At 37.2% G+C, this 27,404-nt stretch overlaps 1 protein-coding gene across 1 annotated transcript in view; it reads right to left on the bottom strand.

The window, feature by feature from the left end:
• Positions 1–416: 416 nt before the first annotated feature.
• Positions 417–27,404, bottom strand: part of LOC128864823 (piggyBac transposable element-derived protein 3-like) — a 48,641-nt gene continuing 21,653 nt past the window's right edge. The window contains exons 2-4 of the mRNA XM_054104580.1: positions 1,475–1,737; positions 1,050–1,383; positions 417–991 (exon numbers count right to left, since the gene is read on the bottom strand). Of these exons, the coding sequence (XP_053960555.1) occupies positions 417–991; positions 1,050–1,383; positions 1,475–1,737 (1,172 nt within the window). The remainder of the gene's footprint in view (positions 992–1,049; positions 1,384–1,474; positions 1,738–27,404) is intronic.

The raw sequence follows: 27,404 nt of genomic DNA, 5'->3' as shown, positions 1-27,404 counted from the left end.
ATGTATAACAAATGCTGACATTCACCGCGACTTAAACATCGACACAGTTGACGAAGCCATACAAACTGCGAGCAGAAGGCACATAAGAAGACTTCTGACGCGCACAAATCCGACAATGAGGAAGCTGCCTGCTAAAGAAAAATTCAAAAAGAAGAGACTTAACCCTTTCGCTCCGACTTTTAGAGGGGATTTGCTCAAACTTTATTTTTGAGTTTTTGGATACCCATTGGTACTTTATGTGCGTAGAAACAATATGAAGCTTGTAACTTATGTAGATAACGGTATTTTGAGGTGGGACATATGTGTCCCAACAGTGTTTAAAAATGGGATATATTTGTCCCAACAGGGTACAAACTACACCTAGAAAGTAGAAAGATTTTTTTGGTAATAACATATGATTTGTACTTTTATTTATTTTATGAATGTGATGAAGCGAAAAATTGTATACAGAATGGCAAATTACAAGCCCGGCAAATAATTTTTGTTCTTTTCTCGACTTTTTGATTGGCGCATGCTACGCACCGACGTCTTTTAGACTGCTCTATGGGTAAATGATCCCCCACATTTGTCATTGATTTGTACCTATTCGATGATCTTCCTGACCGACGGGATCGTTTATATGCGGTAGATTCCTTTCCTTTTTCAATTAGCGACTCAGCAATCTCGACCAGCACTGGTAAGAAGGCAGGTTTCTTCCTATTCAGCTCCGAATATATAACCCAAGTGTTTACAGCAGCCATCATCATGCCACGATAAAATACTTTTTTCCACCATTTATTTGATTTTCTGTTTATATCATACAATCCCGACATTTGATCTGCCAAGTCCACACCGCCCATTATTGCGCGGTACGTCTTTGCGATGTCAGGGCATGGAAACTCTGCCTCAGTTCCATCTTTCATTTTGCGTCTAACAGTGCTCATTTCAGATGTGTGGCAGTTACTGAGCAGCATTACCTCTTTGACGTCCTGCCACTTTACCGCTATGGTACCTGCAATCAAGAAAGATACTTAAAAAATTAATTAAAGGGTTTTAGTTTGACTTCGTACCCGCCGAATTAACTTTGAAAATAGCTTCGCCTCGCTGCAATTTTTCTGGTATTTTCGGAACATTCTTCCGGTTGGACATGCATGTTCCCAAAGCTGGATATTGTATGTTGTTAATAAGATTAACAGTGGTGAAAAAACGATCAAAGCAAAGTGTCACGTCAGGGTTAGAAATCGTTGCTGCAAGATCATTCACAACTCGTTCGCCGAGTGTCCCTTCAAGGACAGATTCTTCTTTTCCACAATAGATACTCATGTCATAGGTGTCTCCGGTCAAAGAATCGCAGCGAAGCCACATTTTGATGCCCCGTTTCACTGGCTTGAGTGGCATATATTGCTTGGGCAATGTATATATATTACAAAGATATGCTTCTTGGAAACAATTTGCGAAAAATTTCGTAGGGGGTTGAGTGGCGCCCAATATTTACTGCAATTTTGCATTCGCGGTGGTTACTAACCGATTTTTTTGAAACAAACGACTCATTCGGTGTGCTCCAAATAACCGTGCCTGAGGCTTCCTCACCTCGTGCAGGTTGATCGTCTATGCCACCATTCTCGTCACTCAATCCGGTCTCCTCTGAACCGCTGGAAGAATCGTCATTGCCAGTGGTTTTATCTAACTCAGGACTATAAATATCATCACTTTCGTCACTAGAATCAGTTCCTGATTCCATAGATTCATCATCATCTTCTTAAAGTAATGCACTAATTTGATCGCGATTTAATTTCGACATTTTTGCTGTCTACGAAGTTGCAAAAATAAAAAAATTAGCTGTGTGATACATTATGTACAACGTACTGCTGGGTCATATATGTCCCTATATAAAGCCCTGCTGGGACACATGCATCCCAAAATTAATTTTCGCTGAATATTTTTCACAAAACTCTTATTAAAATATATATTTGTACTTACCAGTAAAAGGGCAATATTTTTCTTTAGAAAAATTAACACTTCTTATAAAAATATGTATTATTTCACCAAAATTACGCGTAAATTTGATGCAATATTAGCGACTGCTCACAAACAACTGATCAAAACTAAACACGATTGAAACAGTGTGGAATGCGGATAACGGTAAATTGAAGGTATTGTTCGCAGCTAGTGATTAGGACATTTTGGTTGAGTTTCCTATGAAAATTGCAAGTTCCAGGGTGAAGTGAAAATGCTGTGGGATATCAGTGTCCCAGCAGTAGCGAAAGGGTTAAACGAAAAACACCAACTGATCTTTTGTAATATAATAATAAGAATTATATTTATGTACTTATCTAAATTATCATAGTAAATATTTCACAAATGAATTACATATTCCTAAACGATCCTGAAGAGCAATGGCCTACAGTATCACTTATACATCCAAATATCTTTAAAACAAATTACTTAGTGTTAATATAAACAGGTGTAATATTTTTTGGAAGCAATGCAAAAAATGAGCCTTATAAACTTTTCGTTGGAAAAAATAAAATTTTACACAAGTGAACCTCCGTCTCGAATTTGTAGCCACGCTACTGTAGCATCATTTTTATTAGCTTTGTTTTTGTTATCTTTCTTGTTGTTGTTGCTTTTAAGTATTTTGCATTTTATTTAGTATTTTTTCGTGCGATTTTTGATCGAAAATGCTGGAATATAAAACTATGAAAACAATGCGCTAGAAAAGAGGAGAAACGGAGGCAGAGGAAGTGAGTTATGCGGCTGCAAGTTGTCAGGACAACGGCTTGTGAGTACAGCAACCCACACACACACACAAACACACACGAACATGCACACACCTATTTATAACTGTACTTTTCACCAGAAAAAATATGCTCTTGGATGTATGCGAAACACACACACACATACGTATACATCGCATTCCTGCAATTTATTCTTTTTTCTGCCTGTAAGGGTGTACCTTTTGCTCGACGCTACTCACCTCCGCCCCGCACTCAACGGATGTAATCGGAACGAGATATGCAAATTAGATAGAAATAAAAAAATTCCAAATCCGCCTTTGTGCCAGCAGCAAGCGAGTGAACAAAAAAAAAAGTGAAAAAGTATTTGAAATAAATTTATACAATCTCAACGCCAGTATAGAACCGTGCCGCCTGCCGCCTGTCGCCCGGCAAGAGTTTCATTTTAATTCGAAAGGGTGTAGCCATCCGCGCGACCCATGACAGCACCAACAGTCATCTATCCATTTCATGGCACAGGATGTACGTTTGGCATTTGGCAGTGTCGCTTATGTCGCTGTAGTGCGCTGGGCTGCATATAGCATATGCATGTGTGTATGTGTATGAGCGCCTATGCACTCTGAAGCGCTATAAATATTGTTCAGCGTTTAAGTTCGTTTTCATTTTCACTTCGGCGTTGCTGTCGGATTTAATTTTTATTCGCGCTGTCATTGAGTTCCTTTTTTAATTTTAATTTTTGTTTTTGCTTTTTTTTTGTCAGTTTGTTATACTTTTTTGGTTGTTGCAATTTTGAACTGACGCGCATAACAAATGATGCCGCTTAAAAGTGCCAAGTTGCCGTAGTTGGTTATGTTTCTCCTGGTCGCCTTTTTGTTTCAGAAAGTTCGGTTTTTTTTCAGATGCGCGAAATCAACGAATATTCATATACACGTAGCTATGTATGCGTGCATGTATATGTGCATATAAATACATATGCTTAAATATTTTTTTGTGAACATTCATTATTCGCTGGCAAGTAGGTATGCTTTATGCGGATATTAGCTAGGGGGTGGTGGGTTTTCATTGGCAAGGTTTATATGAATTTGAATTTTGTGAATTATAAAACAGCACTGGCAGATTAAAAATAATGACTCTCATTGAAAGTAATCAGATATAAAGGGTGGTTAAGTTTCAAGGGCCGGTATTGATTTTGAATAAAATACAATTGTTTAAGAAATTATTATCATTTCTCTTTTTTATGATAATACTGGTATGGCTGAATTACATATGGAACAAAATATCGATCAAATGCCCGCCGCGGCCTCGGCGGCACATCTCCATCTGATGGTCCAAATTTTCGATGACGCAGAGGCATAATTGAGGTTATATGCCGTTAATGAGCCGAATTATCTCATCCTTTAGCTCTTGAATTGTAGCTGGCTTATCGACTAACACCTTTTCTTTCAAATAACTCCAAAGAAAGAAGTCCAACTGTGTCAAATCACATGATCTTGGTGGCCATGACCGCGACGTGAGACTGTTTCGTTAGCTGTGTGACACACACCCATATCTTCTAATTCGGGCCACAAAAAGTTCTTTATCATCTCACGATAGCGAACACTATTCACAGTAACTGCCTGACCGGCCTCATTTTGGAATAAATACGGCCCAATGATGCGCCGGCCCATAAACCGCCCCAAACAGTCACTCTTTGTGGGTGCATTGGTTTTTCGGCAATCACTCTTGGATTATCATTCGCCCAAATGTGGCAATTCTGCTTATTGACGAATCCACTGAGGTGAAAATGTGCCTCATCACTGAAGATGATTTTCTTCGATATGCATTTTGATTTGAACGCCCTTTTTCATAATAAACCTGAATAACTTTAACGCATTGCGCGATTGTGTATCTTTCCATGGTTTAAATTGAGTTAGTCTGGGATTGAAAAATATCAAATAAATGCAGAAGAAATTTGACGTTTAGGTGTGGTTTACATTCAACATCGGCCCTTAAAATTTAACCACACTTTATATTCACACACATGCGGTGAAAAATTGTTGTTGAAAACGGGTTCCAAGGAATCGATCGAGAGCATTTGAATGATATCCTATTCTAAGTATAAACTTTGCATGTAGGAGGGTTCTAGCCCTGCCCGGCTCCATATGACGTTTACATTGGAAAGTTTAACATATTTTACTATACGAGGGTCGTTTGAAAAGTCTGTGCAAAATCAGAAAGATGGCACTACTGGCTGGAGTTTATATTTACTTAGTAACATCTCTTGGAAGAACACGCATTCAGTTTCAGCGAGATTGGGTTATTTCTTTGTGTTTGGCATTCATTGGAACCGCGGAAGCCGAGCGATTTTCGCTTTTCTATCACGACAACGCACCAGCCCACTCCTCAGCAGTTGTGGTTGCACAATTAATGGAACTCGTTTCACATCCTCCCCATTCCCAGTTGAGGCTACCAGTATCACTCGGACTACATTTTGTGCCCCAGTTTGAAGAAATGTCTGACGGGAGAAAGATTTTATTCAAAAGAGGAGCTGAGTGAAGAAACGAATAGCTCATTTCCAGACCCGAATCAATCCTATTATTCGGAAAAGATCAACAAACTAGAGCAGCATTGCACAAAGGGTATAAGCCTAAAAGAAGACTATGTTGAAAAATACAACAATTGTCTCCAAACAATTAAGTAGTTTTTATTTTTGCACGGGGGTCGTCATCCTGCTTTCATTGGGCAGGATTTCTAAGTGACGGGTCCCAAACCCAGCGCACAACCAGTTATCCTGGCATGCTTCGCCTTCTTACGTTGGCTCCCTCCCGAACGGGTGATTGGAAGCTATCCAGAGGATACTTGGGCTAATCGCGGAAGTTGTGAGCTACTCCCAAGTGAATGGCGATCAGTAACTTTCCCCACTTGAGTGGACTTTTATACATGGAACCATCCTCCTGCACGGTCTTTTCAAATGACCCTAGTAAGCGCACACAAGACGTTTTGATGTGTGATCCATATCCATCATAATGCCTAAATTTCGAGTATGGAACGTAGGATCACAACGAACTACTTCCATTTGGGTCTGTTTGCGCCAGTTTCTTAATTTCATACCAGCTAAGGCGAATGGTCCGGATTAGTGACTCCTGCAGCCGTTTCAAGGTGTTCGCTCATTTTTCTCGCCTGTGACTTCCTTCAGGGCTTGCGGCTTTTATTATTTCGGCTCTTTTCCTCCGCAGTACATAGCCAATCCAGCCTCATTTTTTTCGGATAACTAATAGCATTGACTTCTGCCATGCTTTGGTTCATAAATCAGCATTCTATATAATATTTCGCCATAATATAATATTTTAAGGATATTTCGTAGGCATCTGTTTACAAAGACTTCTAGTGAACTTGTGTCAGCTGTCGTTGCATTCCACGTTTTGCATCCGTAAAGTAAGGACGACTTTACGTTGGAATTACAAACTCGAAATATTGTGCGCCGTGATATGTGTAACGCGTTCTAAATTGCTTGCAGAAAGCCAAATGCTGCATAGGCCTTCCTCATTTGGTTTTCGGTATCATCGCTTGAAACCCCAGACACCGATATAACGCTGCCGAAGTAGCAGAAAGAGTGAACTTCTTTCAGATAAATACCATCAATTGAGAATTTTATCCATATTAGCGCTGAGAATTTTATCCAAGTAGCCCGTACAATTTTCCTCAGCAAAAAAGGGACGATTTAATCTTCGATATGGTTTAAGAAAACAAGAAATCATTGAACTAAAATCATTATACGGCATAGCATAGTAAAAACTGGTAAAATGAATATTCCACGGAGGTTATTCTAAATGAGTTGTTGTGCCAGTAAAAATCGATACTGAACAAAATTTGCATGTGACATATCGCAAGATTGAGGCACCCTTGGGAATCAGTAGGGTAGAGCTGGTCATCGACATGAGGAACTAAGCTATGGGCATTTGTTTTTAAACATAGACGGGGCGTTTGATAATGCCACGTGCAGCTCTGTAGTAGGCACGGCGTAGACCGGGTGCTATTGAATTGGATTAGTTCAATGCTGTCCCTAAGAATCGTCACGGTGCGAGCAGAGGAAGATCTGCTTGTGTCATCCGGGTTTAATAGAGGTTGCTCGCAATGCGGTGTGCTGTCTCCATTGCTCTGGTGCTTGGTGACGATCCTCTGCTCAACACCTTAAACGATTCGTGAGTCTACGCACAAGCATATGCGGACGACGTTGTCTGTTTGGTAACAGGCCCTTCGCTTATGAACATCTGTAGGAAAGTGCAGAAAACTCTTGATATGTTTGACACTTGGTGCTGTGCGAATTAGCTATTGGCAAACCCCACCAAGACTGGCATTGTTGTCTTCACCAGAAGGTGAAAGCTTGATGTACTCGTTCTGCCTAAGCTAAAATGAGTCACAATCCAGCTATCCAAAGAAATTAAATATCTTGGAGTAATCCTCGATAGTAAACTCCTTTGGAAGTAAAACGTTGAAACAAAGACATCCAAAGCACTGACAGCCTTCTGGCAGTGCAAGGGTGTTTTGGAAAATATAATAGTAACCCTTGTAAGTAGTTGGTTCACAGTACCTGTGTTAAATTTAAGCCTGATATGTCAAATACTCTGGTGGCACAGAATTAATCACTCTATCCGAATATTTTACAATTTTTGCAAATGGTGTCAATCATTTTTGACCCTTGTGAACAAGACAGCTCGAGTATACAAACAGACAAAAAACACTCCCTTCTAAAATCAAAATAAAGATTTCCATCTTTCAAAATAATTTTTTTTTATTTAGTTGAAAATGTATGCAAAAACACAACCGATGATTAATTTTGCACCACTTACACTTTAGTACTTGTGATTCTTGTACTGTACTCCCATATATTGGGTCTCGGGCATGATTACCACTGTGAACTTGAAAAACCAAATGGTAGAAAAAGGATTACTTTAAGCCTTTACCGCATATGAACCCATACATGGTATAGCTGTTTTCATTCAATTTTATTTCCAAATTAAGTATTATAAAATAATTCAAACTATTTTATTCCATAAAATATTATTTAGCAATAAAAAAACGCAAATAATTGTCTATGGCTTTATGACATTTCGAAATAACTTCACACTTATACAATAAAACGTAGTACCTACTTTTGACAAACAAATTCTTTTCAAGTAGTGGATATATTTATATTTTTCGACGGATAATAATTTTTACGCTTTTCAACTATTTCCTTTTCTTTACAACTTTAAAACTTTTTCATTGTTTTTTTTTTATATGTCTGATTGATAGTTAAATAAATCTTATTCCACCGTGAAATAATTTTTTTTTCAACGCTTTGTTAAGTTGTTACATATGTCCAACATATTCAAAAAATCGATTTTCGTTTTTTTAAAGACTATTATTCTTTATAAAACTATAAGGCGTATTTTTATGGAAGTTGATTGTAAAAGTTCCGCATAGATACAAAGTTATGGTAAAAAATGTAACTGCCCGACGAGAGTTTAATGCGCTCAGGTAGCTGTACTTCGTTTGAGGCAGCTGACCGTTACTTTCAACCTACCGGTTCTTTTGTTGTCGGTTCTACAGTATGAATAGGGACATCTATAAAATATTATAAGAGTACGTGTAGGGTCGATAAGCTAAGGTTTATGAAAGTAAAGGCTAGTGGTTTTTGATCTTGCTTTAAATGTGCGCGACCTCGAAACTACTTTTTCCGGAAGGGTCTGCATGATAACTCATACACTTTTTATTAGGAATTATTTAAAATAATGATAAATTATTGGAGTATATTCGGCAAGGTAACGAAGCAATTTATGCCTGAAGCGCGAACTATATTTTATATATTTAATTTTTAGGGATGAATTATTATGAAGAGCAAAATCTCTTTTTTATACATTTAATTTTTATTCCAAAGATGGTCAGAGAACTAAATGTAATGACGTTCAGTCACCAAACAACTGTATTTCACCGGGACTAAGTTTAGCAAGCGGCAAGATTTTGAAAACATAAATCGATCTTTAAGATATCTGGGTTTTTGAGTAGTAATGATATTCTGAAGTAACACAAAACATTTATACTTAAGAAAATCGCCAAAAGATACCGTTGCAAATTGGTTTGAAAAAACAGAAATAGATGTTTTTGTGAGAAGCACACTTGGGGGCGACCGTTCTTCTCGAAACTACTTTTTCCGGCAGGGTCTGCATGATAACTCATACACTTTTTAATATTTTTTGTTGCGTTTTTTTTTAATATTCGAAAGTGCTTTCTTTATAGTCTGTCGCGCCGTAAATTCGATATTTTTATTAAAAAATTTTATAAATATATTGTAATTAAAGTGTGCCGTAAATTGCAAAATTTTTCGAAATTTTAAAAACCGGCTCGACAGACTATAACAACTACTTTATTTTAAAATATTTTTTTTCCTTTCACAGATTTATCAACATTTGAAGGAGAAATTATGCAGACCGTGGAGCAACTTTTTTCATTGTACTTTGGGTCACGTGAGTTTTTATATACAAATTTTTGTAAAGAAAAATTAAAACAAATATTTTTATAAAGTTTAAGTACTAATAAAAAATGTATACAATTTTTTTATATTTATTTCTATTTTTAACACTTCTAAAACCAGTTTTTCTTTTAGCGCATTTTTGGCGCTGTAACCTCTTAATTGTAACCCTTAATTGAAGTAAAGGGCTAAAAGCGACTACACCTTGGCAGCCATTTATATATGAACAAAGTTCTCAAAAAACTTTGTGCCGTTATACTGAGTGTTCAAAAATAATGTAAAACATTTAAGGAAAGAGAATGGCGCTTAAGTTTTTCGTGCATTTTTATTTTTTAATTTTTTTGTTTACTTCTGAAATGAATATTCTGGAAACAAAGTCGATTGGAGCAAAACTGACGTAGTTATGAGCATTTGAACGTCTGTTGCTCCAGGCCGGCGTTATTGAATAGGAGCTAAAGGAAAAAAATACAATAATAAAAAATATTAATCGAGAAATAAAGAAAAAAATGTGTTCCTGGATACCTCCTTCTTCTTTCACAAATGCATTTTGGTTCCTTTGTTTCAGATTATTCGAGGGTGAGTTATGATAGGCACCGCAACTTTTTTCGGGGCACCTTCGAAGATTTACTGTCACTTGCTTAATTTTCAATATTTTAAAATTAAAATAAAAAAAAAATTTTACACAAAATTCTGCATTATTTTATGGAAATTGACCTAGTCAATTAAGATTATCCGTATCGACAAAAAAATATTAAAAATATGCATTTTCCACCGAAATAATATAAGCTCCCTTGAAGATAGAATGGAATCAGGTAAAAGGATGGACCAAAATAAACAAAAAAGTCTTAATAAACATGGGCCACAATAAAATTCTGAAGGGGTTACATACGTGCTGAATTTTCAAAAAATCGATTTTTTTTTACAGATTATTATTTTTTATAGTTTTAGGTAGAAAATGTAACTGGTCGACGAGAGTTTGATGCGCACAGATAGCTGTCCTTCGTTTGGTTTTCGAAATTAAAAAATTCGGCTCGATTGGGTGACGTGATTTTTTATATACTAATTTTTGTAAAGAAAAATTAAAATTAATTTTTTTTAAAAAGTTTAAATACTAGTAAACAATGTATAAAATTTTTTATATTTATTTCTGTTTTTATCCCTTCTAAAAACAATTTTTTTAACTCCTTTTTGGCGCTGCTGACATACCTCCAGCACCCCTTAAACCTATCCCTATCCAATGATATTCTCTTTATTTCGTTCTAGTTCAGTTCACTTAATATTATTGCCTTCTCTAGCTGTCTTCTCGAAGTGTGCGCTGGACGTCCCCTTCTGCGTGATCCATGTGGGTTACATTCGATGGCTTGCCTCGTAATATCTAGTGCAGGTTTTTTAAGCACATGACCGATCCAATTCCATTTTCTATTCAGAATATTTGATTAGCTTATAGTTAGTCAATTCCCTCAATTGGATATAGTTTTTGGCCACCTTATCGCCACCTTAGGCTTCTTACAACGATTTGGGAAAATATTGCATTAGCCGTGGTGAACCATTCCATGTTTCGCATTTGTACAGTAAAACAGATATGACGTTGGAATTAAATATTCTTAATTTAGTGCTAAGCGACAAAAACGAGGAGCTCCAGATGTTTTTCAATTGATGCGATTTATTTATTCTGTTTTCGATGTCTTCGATGTCTTCGCCACAACCGCCAGAGGTTTAAATAATGGTACACTATAAGGGAAACGAATCAAGGGCTTTATTCTTAAGAAAATATATACATAAATGTCTAGGGTTACCATTTCTGAACGTATATAGGTATATGCGAGTCACGAACAAGTTTTTCAAAATTTTCTCAAAAAAAAAATTAAACTATTACTTTACTATCCTCTCCATTATATAGGCTGCCTTTGTTCAAGAGTTGAAAACTACATACTCCATATTATTAATCCAAAGAAAATAAGGTCATACCCGAACATCAATTTGGTTTTCGCCGATACCATGGTACACCTGAACAATGTCACCGTGTTGTTAATTTCATAACCGACTCCTTTGAACGAAGGGAATATTGTTCAGCCGTATTTTTGGATGTACAAAAGGCATTCGACAAAGTATGGCATCAAGGCCTGTTATATAAATTTAAAAAAATACTTCCTGCACCATTTTATCTAACACTAAAGTCTTACCTCACCGAAAGATCATTTTACGTTAAGGTAAATGAAGAAATAACTGATATTAGATACATAAAAGCTGGAGTACCACAGGGTAGCGTACTCGGTCCTATACTTTATACGATTTTTACATCTGACATACCCGAAACCGAAAATGTCCTAATGGCTACATACGCTGATGACACCGCTATACTAGCTTCAAGTCCGTCCCCAATTGATGCAACCAATCTAGTTCAGATAGAACTAAACGAGATACAGACGTGGCTGGACCGATGGAAATTAAAAGTTAACACAAACAAATCTGTGCATGTTTTGTTTTCATTGAGACGGAAAGAATGCCCTTCACTCTATCTAAATGGTAATATAATTCCCAAACATGATACGGTCAAATACCTTGGCATACATTTGGACAAACGGCTAACCTGGAAATGCCATATTCAAGCAAAAAAAACCCAGTTAAAGATAAAAACAAACAAACTTTAATGGCTACTAGGAGCAAAATCAACACTTAATCTAAATAACAAAATATTAATATATAAGGCTATACTAAAGCCAGTATGGACCTACGCAGTACAACTGTGGGGAACTGCTTGCAATTCTAACATAGAAATTCTGCAAAGATATCAGTCAAAAACTTTAAGGCTTATCACAAGTGCACCCTGGTTCGTCACAAATGAAGCCATACATACTGATCTAAAAATTCCCTTTATAAAAGATGAAATTAAAAAAATTACCACAAAATATTTACAGAGATTAAGTTATCACGATAACCCGCTAGCAATTGCATTACTTGATGAAACTAATGAAATTAATAGACTTAAAAGACATCATGTATTAGACATTCCATTCAGAACCTAATAGATAAATCTAATATTAAAATGTATTAAAATCTAACACATAAGTCTGAATATAAGTGTACATTAATCGTAGTATACATATATATCATTATTGACCTCAATGGAGCTCAATAATATAAGTCAAATTGTTAATAGTTAGATAATTTGCTTATTATTTTAAAAATAGATTGCAAATAAACGGCAAAAAAAAAAAAAAAAAAAAAAAAATTAATCCACTTCTTTGTCAATACTGATCTCAAATGATTACTAATATAAACGATAGTATCTGCGGATATGAGCGACATAACTTTCCAACTCCCAAACAAACCGGATAAAAGGAATTTTATTGAAAATTGCATAATCGCCGGAAGACAGCTTGATCGCGAACGAGGATAAAATATGAACTTATGTATGTACATATGCACATATGTATGTATGTACTTGCATGGAATACATACTGACAGGCATTAAAGGAATTGTGACACTGAAAGGCCAAAAAAGCGACGAAACAAAAGGTATTTCAAGCAATCAAAATGAAACACTTTCCCGGCGTCATATTAAGCACACAAAAAATAATGCAATGAAAATGTGAAAATGCGTCAGCAAAAACACAACAACAAAAAAGTTTTCCACTACGGCTGCTGATCAAGTAAAAGGGGCTGAGAACCGGACAGACGCCTGCCTGTGAGGTGAGCACAAAGCAAAGTTGAGTAAAATGTAAGGAAGAGGAATTGCTGACATTGATTATTCGCCAAAAAATGCAGGCGACAAAGTATACCGGTACCGTCAGGGCAACTACCATTGCTAGTCATTTGTACCTACCCTGCAGGAAAGTGTACTAAAGTAGTTTTCTGAAGTCGTATTAATTCGATCGGAACTGAGTGCGCATCGATTTCGATATCCGTCTCGGTATCTGAAAAGTATTCAGCAATCCTATTAATGCCGAAAAGATCTGATCGAATAAAAATCTTATTCGAACTGCCGATCAATAATTTTATTGGTGCATCTTCATTTTTAAAAGAGGTGCGATGTTCAACCATTTGTTATGGCAAATTCGAAAAACAAATTTTAACAAAATGTGAATTTTGTTTGAAGCCGCGATTGCCATCGATGATTACTATGTAAAATCGCAACATCAAGGCGAGCAATTGACAGCTTCTAGATGGCTGGTAAGAGGATTTCCAAACTTAAGGTCCAAAAGATAGATGGTTTGATAAGCGGTGAGACGTGATGCGTGATCTTGCTGAAACCAAACTTCATCCAAGTTCATATCATTTATATCAGCGCACAAAAATTGGTAATTATGGCTTCGTAGCCGAAATGGAGTTTTCAGGAACATTTTCTAATAGGTAGTCAATAATGCTAATTTTCCAAAAATTAGCTTCAATCTGACGGAGAAATTGTTTACGGGGATTTTTGGTGTCATCGAGCACGAAAAATTTTATTCCTTAGCATTGTCGTCGAGATAAATGCACCTTGTCGGAAATTTTCTTTTAATAAACGCACAGCTTGGCCAACACAGCATTAACCAAGGCAGTGAGTAACGTAAAGTTAGGTTGTTGCAGTTGTTCATTATAGGACACACTCAGGCTCATAACCTATCGTGATGCCGCGTGAGGAACTTGTTCTTATCTCTCTTAAAACCTGTGTGAACTTTTCATAAACCTTAGCAGATTCCTGATTTCCCCAGTAGGTATTGAAATCTTCCAACATAATAAACAAATGTCTACTTAAAGTGGAGGATCTACGCATGAATAGAGCAGGACAATGACACGGAAGGTGGGCGATCGTCTATTCTTCATTTAGACATCTTCTGCAAAAGTCATTTATCTGCACTGCCGGCTTCTGTCTGCCTATGAGGCAGTGCCCCGTTAAAACGGAAATCGGTGTGCTAAGACTATGCTTATTTCGGCTCAGCAGAGGTTCTGTGCGTTTAGCATTGAGAGTTGGCCACAATTGTTGGATAATTCGCCATCTTTCAATCGCTACTCTTATAATCTTTTCTCAAAAGTAAATACCTTTCAAGTCTATAATGATATGCCTATGAACCTGTGTAATCATCAGCCAACTTGGTGACAAGTCTCGTCAGTACATCGGTTCTGTAGTTACCTTCAATGTCACAATGGCTAAGAACTCATACTACATTTGGGTGAAATTACTCAACTATCTCTTTAAGAGTGTGTGACCTGTGCCTGTAAAGTACTGCAGTATTCGGGTAGCCGAACAATGAAGAAGATCCCCAGATGCTCGGAATTTATAAGTACATCTCCACCCACCCTATCCCCGAGCTTTAAGCCATCTATATATACCTATATGCATCGACTCGTCCTGTCTTACAACGTCCTGTTAGCCTGGTCGTGAACGGAGGGTCCTGAACGTTAATTTGGCAATTGAATGCGTGAATGCCGATCGTTAAATGACCGAAAAAGCAAGTTTGGAAATTGAATGACGTGGAGTCTCCAGGACTAACTGCGTTCTGCGCCTATTGCACTAGGGCCATAGGATTTTCCAAATAGCGCACGAAGAAATGGACCCTCATCTGATCTGTGCTGAGAAATAAGTTGTGCAATTCTCCTTTAACAACAGTTAAGGGGAAAATAATTCAATCGACCCTGTCCTGGCAAGCTCATCAGCAATTTCATTTCCCTCTATGTTCCTATGCCCCGGATCCCAGATTAGCACAAAATACTATATAGACTAAAATATATTAACTAAAAATAAGGTAACAAAAAGTGTATGGAATTTAAAGGCAATAAAAGAATAATTTTATTTAGGTGAACTTTCTTTGGTGTTGGCGGCTTTGATCATGGATAAGTTCTTGACTGGTCCCAACAAGGGTGAGCAAAAATTCTTTGCATCCCAGCAACTTCCACGAAGTCTGAACGAATGTTCTGCAAAACTGGTATAATCTTCAGTTATAGTCCAATGGGATATCACACACAATAGAGTAAGTGGCTTTTAAGTGAAACCTTCGCGTTTTTTTTTTTGTTAATTTGAAAAAAATTTGAGGTCTAAAATTTGTATGATCCATTCGATAGTATCGAATTTTTCTTCCTAAACATCTAAAATTTTGAATGGAGATGCTATGGGTAGTTGCCAACTCTATTTAACACTAAATATAAATCACACTCATACAATATTTTTCCTACAGACTCGCTATAGAAAGCAAATCGAGGGTTGAGTTAGCGGCGCTACTGCTGTTACGCACAAGAATCGTGTTGCCACTGAATCTTCACAGCAACGCGCATAATACGCTTGGGATTAATGCGTATTTATACATATGCATGGAACAACAAGCAAGCAAACACACACACATACATAAGGAGATTGTTATATGCTTAGATAAACAGGCGTTCAGTGCGTAAGTGCAAGAGTGCGTGAATTTTCCATCATCGAATGTGAATTTCGATCGGGTACGAAGGGATGCATATTTCGTATTCTTTGCAAGGCCCGCTGATTGAATAGTGCGTACATACCTACATACTATATATGAATGTCTATATAGTATGTTCCATATGCGGTATGTGCGTACCCATGTGCAGTTGCTGCGCTTGCAATCCATTCATTTCCGCCTTTCACGGCGATTGTGTGAAAGAACTGCTGCTGTTGATGGATTTCGAGTGATGGATTACTTACTGCACACTTTAGTAGCCACCTCCCAGAAATTTGGTCCACTCTGGCACTGCGTAAATTGCTGAGTGTTTGTTTCTAATGGTTTCAGCAATTCAACATATTTGGTAAGGTTTTCGTGCATTATATGAAAATATATGGCTGAAACGTGTGCTGAGCGCTTTTGATTGTTCGGTTGCAGTAGTTTCACGTTTTCACCACCTAAGGGGTGTTCCGCTGATCACGATTTGTCATGCTCATGGCGCATAAGCATCGCTAACATACATATACACAAATCTAGAAGTACATATATACATATGCACATATGTGAGTGCTCTAATGCTAGTTAACTTTTTTCCGCCGCATTAATCGGACTTCGAAAAATGGTATTTAAGCCAGACGCGAGTATATAAATCTGTGTTCATGTTCGTCTTAAGCAGACGAAGAGATCCAATTTCACATTTGCAACACAACTTTGTGTGGGTGTTGAATTTTGCTCTTTGGCAACATACTCGCACAGAGCGTGTGCTTGGCGTAATAATTAGCGTTGTTGCACGTTTTACGAAAGCATCACGTACGTGTAATAATTTCTGGCAAAACTTGCCACATCTATTGTAACATTCGAGATAACCAGAAGTTTGCAATCAGCATTTAAAGGATGATCAGAAAATTTTTAACTGCACATAAAATTTTTACACTTCAGTCAGGCAGCGAGCATCAGCTGCATCAAAGTTGCAGACTAGTCACAGTGTTGCAACACTGTGTGGTAACCGCTACTTTTTGAAATTTCAATTGTGATTCCAGCGCGCAAGCATTTATTGATACAAGGGAACTCCAAACACTTGTTCCTTGTGGCCATCCTTTTCAACTTTGCTTATAGCCATTGTATAGGTGCTTAGGACTAGGCGAGTGATCCACGAATCTTCTTCGTTTACTTGCGATTTAGTGGTGATTTTACGCTTCAAAAAATGTTCTTCGACAGTTTGGTCTTTGGTGCACAGAGCCAAAAACACCTAATAAAATAAAACAAAAATGATATGATATCTCTATGCATTTTCTTCAAGAAGAAGCTCTTCATATATTTGTATAGAAAAACTTCTTAAATTCTTGAAAAAGATATCTTCGAAAAATTATCAGAGATTCTCTTTGATATATCTATAATATAGAGGTATCATATATTTTCGATAAGATGTTCTTATTAATATATCCAAAGAGATATCATTATTGAGAAGATAATCTTATTAATATTTTCGAAGAGATATCTTTCAAATTTAAAATGGAGTACCTTTTATTTATTTAACCCTATAGATACCTAAACAAAAAGTAAAATTTCAGTTTATTTATAATATTCTTATGCCAACATTATTATTACGTATTATTATAAATACAAAAATATTATTTGTTTTGAATACATTTAGTGCCAATATTTTACAACCTTAATACACTGCTGGTCTTAGGTTAGACGCACCATCGTTTTTTTTAAACAAAATCAATTATTTATTATCATGCTTGTTCTAATTGTCCAAAATGCTTTTCTTATCAAAGTGCGAATCTTGTTCGAAAAAAAAATGCTGACAGCTGGTTGATTTGCGAAAAAATAACTGTACATTCGGAGATTATAGAAATTTCTATGGCAACCACACGTGTTTTCGGTTGGTCATTGAATTAGACGCAGCTTAAATTTCTTCGTATTGCGTGGACAAATGTAAACTTTCGTATTGAAAAAATATCAAAAATAAACAAATAAAGTGTTTTTGAGATACATTTGAAGAAAAAAATGGAAAAAGCTGCTATTATGAGCTTATTGGAACGTCAAAAAGTAGACTTTCTTCACTCGCAAGGACTGTCCAATCGGAACATTGCCAAACAAATAAATCGCAGCTCCAGAACTGTTGACAGATATTTGAAGGATTCAGAGGCATATGGAAATAACTTCAAAGGGAAAAAAAGGCACTATCAAAACAAGCAGTACGCCAAATTGTTAGAATTGCTTCGAATTCGACTAAATCTGCTGCTAAGATCAAGGAATTGGCCAGAGTAAAAACAAGCCTATCAACTGTTCAGCGTACGATCAGAAATGCAGAACACCTGAAGCGTCTAAAAATCAAGAAAAAACCCCCTTTGAATGCAATACGCAAAGAAAACCGGCTTCAATTCGCGAAAGAATACATGACGTGGACTGTCCAATCTGACACTCGACTAAATGATTGGCGTTCAGTTGTATTTACTGATGAAAAACGTTTTAATTTAGATGGCCCTGATGGATTTCAATATTATTATCACGATTTGCGGAAAGATGAGCTATATTTAAGTCGCCACCATAGCCGAGAAGGGGGAATAATGGTGTGGGGTGCTATCACGTTTTATGGAACAATTGACTTGATTTTTATCGATCAAAAGATGAACGGCGATCGCTTCAAAACATTGTTAGAGTCCGTATTTCCAAAATTAAAAGATCTCTTTGGACCAATTCCTTGGATTTTTCAACAAGACAATGCTCCTATTCATAACTCTCGAGTAGTAAAATCTTTTATTTCGAGTCAAAACGTTAATATCATGACCTGGCCACCATATTCTCCAGATCTTAACGTAATTGAAAATGTTTGGAGCTGGCTAATACGGAAGATATACGAAGGAGGAAAGCAATACGAAGATAAGGAAACATTAACTGCAGATATTCAACGTGCTTGGAGTGAGATTTCCTTGAACTACATAGATTCCTTGTATCATTCTATGAAGGACCGGATTTATGAAGTTATTACTAACAAAGGAGGCAGTACTCATTACTGAAATATTTTTTTTTTTTATTTCAAATAAATCAAATAGTAATTTAAGTTAAAATCCAAATACTTTTCTTATAAAAATTAAAAGGCCAAAGAGCGTCTATTCTAATGACCAAGACAAATTCGCCTTATTTTGAGTGGTTTTAAGAAAATGTTTGAAAAACACAATTTTGTTAAATATGTATAATCATTTGAATATTATATTTAAAGTATCATTAAATAAGAAATGTTTTTGCATATCAACTTCTTTTTTATCGTCCTTTAATAAATAAATATGAAGCAAAGTTGTATGCAACTAAACGTGCGTCTAACCTAAGACCAGCAGTGTACTTTAAGTCCATTATTTAGGTCATAAAAATGTGAGGTGGTCCATCTAGTTCCTTAAAGTTTATTATTTTATATACTTTGCTGGAATTGCCTATTATTTTATATATATTTATATTTTATCAATTTTTTACGTAAAGCGTGTCATTATTAATTTTTACTAAAAAACTAATTATTTCATAAATATTTATATTATTTCTGAGAGACTGTTACTATATGTCCAATGTGAAATGCAATGCCTTGAAAAATAAGTCCATTTGTTGTTTTATACAAGTTTAAATAAGACACTAATGAAGATAAGTATGTACTATTTTCTTGTTTAATATTTTCAAAACTTCTAAATATACCTATATTCTTCTTGAAAAAAATCGTAAGTGTCAGAGTAAGTGAAATTTTTGTTCTAGAGGAAATGTTTCTGGTATATTCTTTATGCAGTTGGTGTGCAGCCTCGAATCTAAACGGTCATAAGTATTTGAAGAATGGCCATAAGTATCTGGGGTGACATTTCTCTTTTCTTTCAGCAAATTGATTAATAATATCCATAACTTTATGTTGAATATCATTCGTTGCTGCTACGAGAGTGACAAAATCATTTTATGCATCGGCTATATTAGGTTTGTCGGTTTTATTAAGGCGCTGAAGAGGCAGTAATGCATGCAGAAGAATTGTAAGGCAATATTTAGTATCTATACAAATAATAATTAAAATAAATTGGAGCAATTAAGATGAAACCAAATACTAACCATTTGAAATAACCTTGTTGTATAGGTGCTTTAAATACATTGTAACTCACTGGAAGGGCGGTCCTTTATTTCTTTTTCAAAAATGTCCAATATGCCCATATAAAAAGATTCCAATTTTAGAGACTATAAGTTTCCCTTGCCTGGGGAGTCTATTTCGATCTAGTGAAGAAATGAATACCATTTTATAAATATAAAAAAAATACTTAGTAGCAGTTACTTACGAGATCATAACCATTGTAGTCACTATACCGTGGCCAATCCTTAAAGATGGCATCTAAGGTAACGCTTTTTTTAATTTCTGCAACTTTAGTCTTCCATGTGACTTTCCAGTACGTTATCACCTGTTCCCATGGACTGCAGTTGTGATGTAGTCAACACTTTATTTCTATAGTTTCCGAATTACACTGAAAAATTAGCCCTTTGGTCCACACTCTTTGCTTGTTGTACTGAAACTAAAAATATATTGTAATAAAATTTTTTACTTTCAAAGAAATCAAAAAGGAATGCAAGGAACCGTTTTGTTGTGCTACATAAGCAAGCATTTCGCTGACATGAATATATTTACATACGCACATACATAGATTCATGTATGCCAATTACAATTACCCTCAGGGGGGAGTTTTCAAAAAATGTTACAATAAGCGTTACATTGTGTCATTTCTTTTGCACTGTGTGAAATCAGTTGTGTGCTAGGATAGGTTAGATTGTAGTGGTTGTTGCCATGTTGCCAGCTCATGGAAAAAAATCCGTTTTCATCGAAAGTATCGAAAAAATCATAGAAATAGTGGAGCAAAAAAAGATTTTACTTAAATCGACTTGGCTGATTTTTAACGCTAAATGCACAGAATCTCTGCTAAGCCAAAATAAGCACAGTCTTAACATACTGACTTTAGTCATAACGAGGCACTGTCTAATAGTAGGCACACCTAAAGGATGGGTGTGCAAACACCTGACTTCTGTAAAAGTTGTCTGGAGAAGGGGGAGGAGGAGACAATCTAGCACCTTCTGTGCCATTGTCCTTCTCTATCCAGTCGAAGATTTAGATTCTAGGTAGACAATTTTTTAATGAATTGGAAAATATCAGCTCTGCAGTAATCAGGGATATTCTAAAATTTTTGAAAAGCACACACTGGTTATAACACAATGCGCTATGAGCCTTAGCCTGAGCGACTTAGTTAATTTCTTCATTGAGAACTTTTTAATTTAATTAATACTAGCAAGAAAAATGGTGTTAGCTTCAGATATCTTCCAAAATTGTTCTCTTTTGAAAGAAAGTATGGTGTCAGCTTTCCTACAACGAAGCAAATTACGAGAATGGTACTAGAGTTTGATTGCTCATTTGGCACCTTTTCGAAACTAGTCTCAGAATATAAGTTGAGGCCAAGAATGAAATAGGGTTTGGCACCGGATGGTACTTAAACGATAGTAATAAGTATCACTATGCTATGGGGGAAATGGCAACTGTTTTCCGAACAGAAGTTTTTGCCATCCTGAAAGTAGCCGAATGAATAATCGAGAGGAGATGGAGCGCGAAACAGATTGGAGTTTTCAGTGATAGTCAGGCTGCACTGAAGGCCCTGGAGATCGCAAAGCAAACCTCAAAGATTGTTCAAGAATGTAAGAAGAAACTCAATTCTGTCGCAAGATGAAATAGGCTTGTACTAATATGGGTTCCGGGACACTCCGGTGTTCAAGGAAACGAAATCGCCGACGACTTGGCCAACCGTGGATCAGCAGTGCCCCACAGTGGCCACAGCCAATAATCGGAATCAGTTTCGCAGAAATAATGAACTGGATCAGCGATTATGTAGGCAATCTACATAAAGAGCGGTGGTCTGGTCTGGAACGCTGAAGAACTGCAAAGTGTTTTGTGACAAGTCCGAACAGAAAACTGTCAAACTTTCTACTAAAACTTAGAAGGAAAGACATTCGGTTGATGGTCGGTATCATTACAGGACACAACTTATGGGGTCAGCATATGACCACCATTGGAATCATTGAAGACCCGGTGTGCCTGTCATGCTTGGACGAGGCGGATAGCACTGAGCACGTTCTCTGTGAGTGTCCTGCCTTTGCTAGAGCAGGGCTACGAGCTTTGGGCTCCGATGTCATGAAAATGAGTCATATTCGTTCTCTAAAACTGGAGGATATTTACAGATTTGCCAAAGAATCTGGAAAATTCTCACAGGACTAACTATCTCTATCTCTGTCACTATTCTTTTCTGTCTCTTTCTCTAACACTTTTCTCTTTCCCTCCTTCACTATCCACCCCTTTTCCAGAGCTTTAGACTTTTCAGCCTGAGTGTTTTAGGAGCCACCAAATCTCCTGGTGCTCCTTGGCTCGACCTTTTCAAATTTCAAGTTGAGGCTAAACTTCATTGCAAGGTGGTTTGAGTTTGAACGTGAATGAAATCAAGATTGATGAATTGGCATTCGGTGGTTCTTTGGAGCGTTATTATGAAAGCCCATGAGAAACGTTTATTCAGTGCTGACAACAGACAGAGGAGGAGTAAGCTGCGTGCCCTTATTGGGCTTATTACGGCGCACAATTCATGAGATCGATATACCATATGGTCACTAAGATCCACATCTCATATGGAGGATGAGGATAGAACGGTGTATGCGTCACTTTTTCATATATGTTTTGTTTTAACGGCGCATGCCAGTTATTTACTAGTTTCTTATAATAGTAAAACATAGTATCGGGTGTTTTTTAAGAGTTTGAGAACCTAAAATGATAATAGAAAGCAGAAATATTGTTGGTATGATTTTTTTTTATTACAATCTGGTCGATAATGTCATGGCAATAATTGGCATATGTCCGCCGCGACTGCGAATTACCATTCGAGTCCATTCGATAAGCACAATTTTTGACTACTCTTTCCAACACAGCTGCCCGTATGGCGTCAACGGTGGCTTGAATATTAGCTTTCATTGTCAAAATGTCGTCGATTTTAAGTTGATTAATTTTTTGAAAGCAAAATTCAGTCAGATTGGCCCGATAGCTTTCGCCATTCACGGTAAAGGCAGCTCTTTCCTAATTTTGATAGAAATAAGAACAGATGTTGCCGCCAGTGCTCTATGAACTTCGCGAACAGATTTCTTTATTTTTTCAAAGTTAATTTCCACAATTCGGAAACGTTGTTCTGGCGTTAAACGATTCATGATAAGTTTCCAAACTTTCTTCTTTTTCTTGATTGGCGCGATAACCACTTATGCGATTTTGATGGAGTTTAACAAAGCGCGCCAGTCGTTTCTTTCTCATTCTGCGCCAGTTGGAAACATCAAGTGAAGTCAAGTCCTTCTCCACCTGATCTTTCCCACGTAGAGGACGCCTCCCTCTGCTACTACCAGCTGGTACCACATTGAATATTTTCAGAGCCGGAGCGCTTGTATCCATTCGGACGACATGACCCGCTGCACTATGTCTATGTCGCTTGTACAGCTTATTGTTCCATCACCTACGATAATCGTCGCCGCCGACATTCAAAGGTCCAAAAATATTCCGCATATTCTTTCTCTCAAACACTCCACGCTTCTGCGCCATACGATAGAACGGGCATGATGAGAGTCTTATAAAGTGTTAGTTTTGTTTTTCGAGAGAGGACTTTTTACTTATTTGTCTACTTAGTGATAAGTAGCACTTGCTGGCAAGAGAGATTCTACATTGGACTTCAAGGCTGACATTGTTTTCGGTGTTAGTGCTGGTTCCTAAATAAACGGAGTCTCTTGAAACCTCGAAATCATGAGGAGGTACTTAGTTTTGTTTTCGTTCACCACCAGACCCATTCGCTTTGCCTCTTTATGTAGTTCGGAAAAGGCAAAACGAACAGCGCGGTTGCTAAGGTCGATGATGGCAATAATTTCTGTCTGAAGTGCCGTTAGTAGGTGCTCTGGACTAAACCATTGATCTCTATGTGGAATTAAAACATCATACTTCCTACCGAAGCTAACGTAAGGCACCAGATTATCCGCTAGCATCGAGAATAGTGTGCACTAGATCTCCAGACTCCGTTTAGCTAGAGCCTGGACGCCTCCTTCACTTCCTTTTAAATTTGAAGATCTAGAGGTTGCAAGTTTATTATGGCATTCGGGTTATCACCAGATGTCGTATTTATGTCTTACCGATGATTGGTTAAATGTAATTAATTCCGCTAAGAAAAAAAGTCTTAAATTCAATGTTCATCAGATGACGAAAGATTTTTTTTTAGTACAAAAACTTTGGAAGAATCTATTAAACATGGGAAGGTTTCAACTAAAAAAGGGAAGGTCTAATGGCTTAAAATTAAATGGATTCAGTTGCGAAAAGGAGAGCCAAAGAAAATGTTTTATAAGTACAATTATGTTGAAAATGATCTACTTTTCAGTACATTAGACCTGACAAAAAAATCTGGTAGGCCCTGCTTCCAAATGGTCGCGCTATAACTAAAGAGGAGAAAAAGGATTTGATACATCTTTTGATATTTGTGCCTCCAGTGCATTACGACTTTTACCAATCACTTAATGTAGGGGTTGGTAAGCAAAATGAAGAATCAGAAATTGAAGAAAATGACGAGTAGCAATTTTTCTCATCACTTCAAGGATGCCTAACCATCACGTCCTATTTTCTTAGTAAGCGCCAAAAGTGCCTATACGTTTGTACCAAAGTCATGATGAGACAATAAAATTCTTAAGTTAATTTGTAGTATTCAAGGAATGTATTTTCAGTTTATTTAAATGTTTCAAACCTTCCTAAAAAGGCTGTTTAATTTTTAATTACCTATTAACTTTGTCACTAATTATTAGGAAATGACTAAATTGAGGCTTAGGCAAGGATGGCACTGAGCCACTCATATAATTGTTACTTTTAGTTCAAAGTAGTCTGTAAAAAACCTTTTGTTTCTAAATTTACTCAATAATGGCAGAATGAAATACATCTAAATTCAGCTATATTTTATAGCATTTTCTAAAAGAAAGAAGCTATTGGCGCACCTTTTATATCTCTCTATGGTCTTACTTCTATTGCGCGTCAGCTTTACTGAGATCGTACCGCAAAAAAGGCAATCAACCGTATTTAATGACCGAATTCGCGTATGGTAAAATCGCAACCACAATTTGAGCTTTAAGCTCATTTATCAACCAAATTTTTCATGTGTGCATGTAAATCAAAATTAGTATTGCATAATTAATATGAATTTCACTTCAAACACCATATTCAGCCGTCGCGTTAGTCCTAATTCCCATTTGCATTCCATTAGGCTGTGTTCACGGCAAGGCTCATTACGTCGTAGCACATTTGCACAAACATATGCCCTCGAACTAATGATGTTGATAACATCGAACGGCATTGGCAATTCACATACATTAGATGATCAAATTCTAAGCTTAGCACATTAGCGTTTCTCTCCTGGTTACAGCCAAACCCACACCCCACCATTGGCAACATTGGCAACATTCATATGGAGCCGTGGCTCATTCGAAATTCTTAACAAATTTTTCAATTACTCTCGCATACGCACCTTTGCATGCTTTAACACCAACACAGCACCAGTACGGGGTTCCCACCGGAAGTGTGTTGCCTTGTCAGCAACATGATTTCCTATACATTTTTTCGCTTTTATTTTCATATTTAATAGCTGTGCTTTTGTGGCCTCTTCACTATTTCACGATTTCATTCATTGTTGTGCCGGCCGCGTGCCATGCCGCCAGCGCATTATCGTTTGGTTAATTTCTGATTCTGATTTTGATTCCTTTGATTTTTTCTCATACTCGCGCATTTTTACGAATGTACATTTGTTGGTGTAAATGTATGTATGTATGTGGGTCCGAATAGTTATTATGTTTTAATGCGCTCGCTCAGCAGGATTATTCCTTTGTATTTGCGTAGTCTCCTTTGTGTTTGTGCTCGTGCTATTCGTTCCAGAAGCATCATTGTATGCATGTGTGTGTATGGATGTGCGCAACTTGCTACATTTTCGACTTATATGTGTGCGTTGAACTGCAACAAAGTAATTAATGGACGCAGAATGCGAGTGCAGTACCGCGCCCATCCGCCAGCCACCGCAGCTGTTGCTGGACAATGGTTTTGAAAGAAGCTTAATGAAATTCCTTTTACATTAAGGCAATTCTGATCATTGTGGAGGGAATGCAAGCTTGTTTATGAGTAAATATGTACATACACACACACATATATATACAAATAAAATCTAGGGGTTTTGATCCATTTTTTAAACAGGAGTTTTGCATTGGTTTTAAATATCTGCCGTTTTCATGTATATCACCAAACGATCGAAAAATTGGTTTAGACTATGACAAGCTGTAAATATCCGGGCTTGCCAGCCTACCTCACCTCAACTTTTAGCATATCTCAAATATAAAAATGCATGTTTTTCGTTCATTTAAATGCGTTCATACGAATTTGATGAAATTTTGTGAAGTTATTCTTGCACTTAGGATAGGTTAGGTTAGCCTGGTTGGCAATAAGCCACGCATAGACCATTTGGTCCGTAGCGATACCAGATGGAGACCGACCCCTATGAATACCTAAAGTAGACATCATGTAGGATGTCAGGGCGAATCTAAGTAGGGCTGGGAGCTCCGCTTTTGAGACGTCTTCAATACCCTCAAACAGTGGGGCTCCCAGGCATCTTAGTCGCGTTTTTAATAATGCCGGACAAACGCACAGAAGGTGTTCTAAAGCCTCCTCAACATCCTCTCTGCATTTTCTGCATTTGTCCGTGTTAGCAATCTCTATCTTGTACGCATATGCAGCCAATAGATTGTGACCTGTTAGCATACCTATGATAGTTCTGCATTCCTTTCGCGAGAGCGTAAATACGAATGGAGTCAGTTTTTGTCGTTAGTTCTACACATGGCTTTTGCTGTTTTGCATGTGGTCAAGTTAGTCCACCTAGCTTCCACTTGCCTTTTCATGTGGTCGTCCATTTCGTTGTATATTGTGTTTAGCGGTTTTGGTATGTCGTTCTCTTGTTCAAATGGTAGTTTCACAGCACTTTTTGCTATCTCATCTACTATTTCGTTCCCCATAATGCCTTTGTGTCCAGGTACCCAGTGGATATGCAGCCTATTGTTTCCGGCTAGCCTTTCTATGGCCTGCCTGCTTCGTATGAGCTTATTGCTCTTATTGCTGTTTGACTATCCACGTATATATTAATTGTTGAGTTCTTTCTTGTTCTAGTGTAGGCTAGCTCCGCGGCCTTCCCCACAGCAAAAACTTCCGCCTGGAAAATACTGCTGTGGTCTGGCAGCTTGATAGGCTGCCTTATTCCTAGTTTTGAGCAGTAAATACCCGCTCCCACTCCGTCTGGAGTTTTCGAGCCGTCTGTATAGATGTGAAAAGTTCTATGGCCAGGCTTCATGCCTTTGTGCCATCCCTCCTCTTCAATTGTAGTGCGAAACCTTCTCTCCCAATTAAAGTACGGATTCACGGATAGGAACATAGGCAATATTCCGATAGGAGCCGTTGTTGACAATTTCCATATTTATGATCTGAAACTATGTAGTCGCAACATGTAAAGAGACGTCCTTTAGCACTACGCAACATGCAATCAAGTCGTCTTGGGAAGCCAGAATGTTAAGCATTTTCCGCTTAAATTAATTTCCGCTCGTAAGTATTCACCAAGAAGAGTTTTTGTTTATCATTTCTTTTGCCGAGCAGATTCCTGCATCTCTCAAGGGCTTACGGTTATGAGATGGTAACCATAAAGCGTACTCTGTATGTATACTATAGGTATGCCA

Source organism: Anastrepha ludens, chromosome 5 (genome assembly GCF_028408465.1).
Source record: "Anastrepha ludens isolate Willacy chromosome 5, idAnaLude1.1, whole genome shotgun sequence".
NCBI classification, from domain to species: domain Eukaryota; kingdom Metazoa; phylum Arthropoda; class Insecta; order Diptera; family Tephritidae; genus Anastrepha; species Anastrepha ludens.
This window is presented reverse-complemented; position numbering and strand designations above follow the sequence as displayed.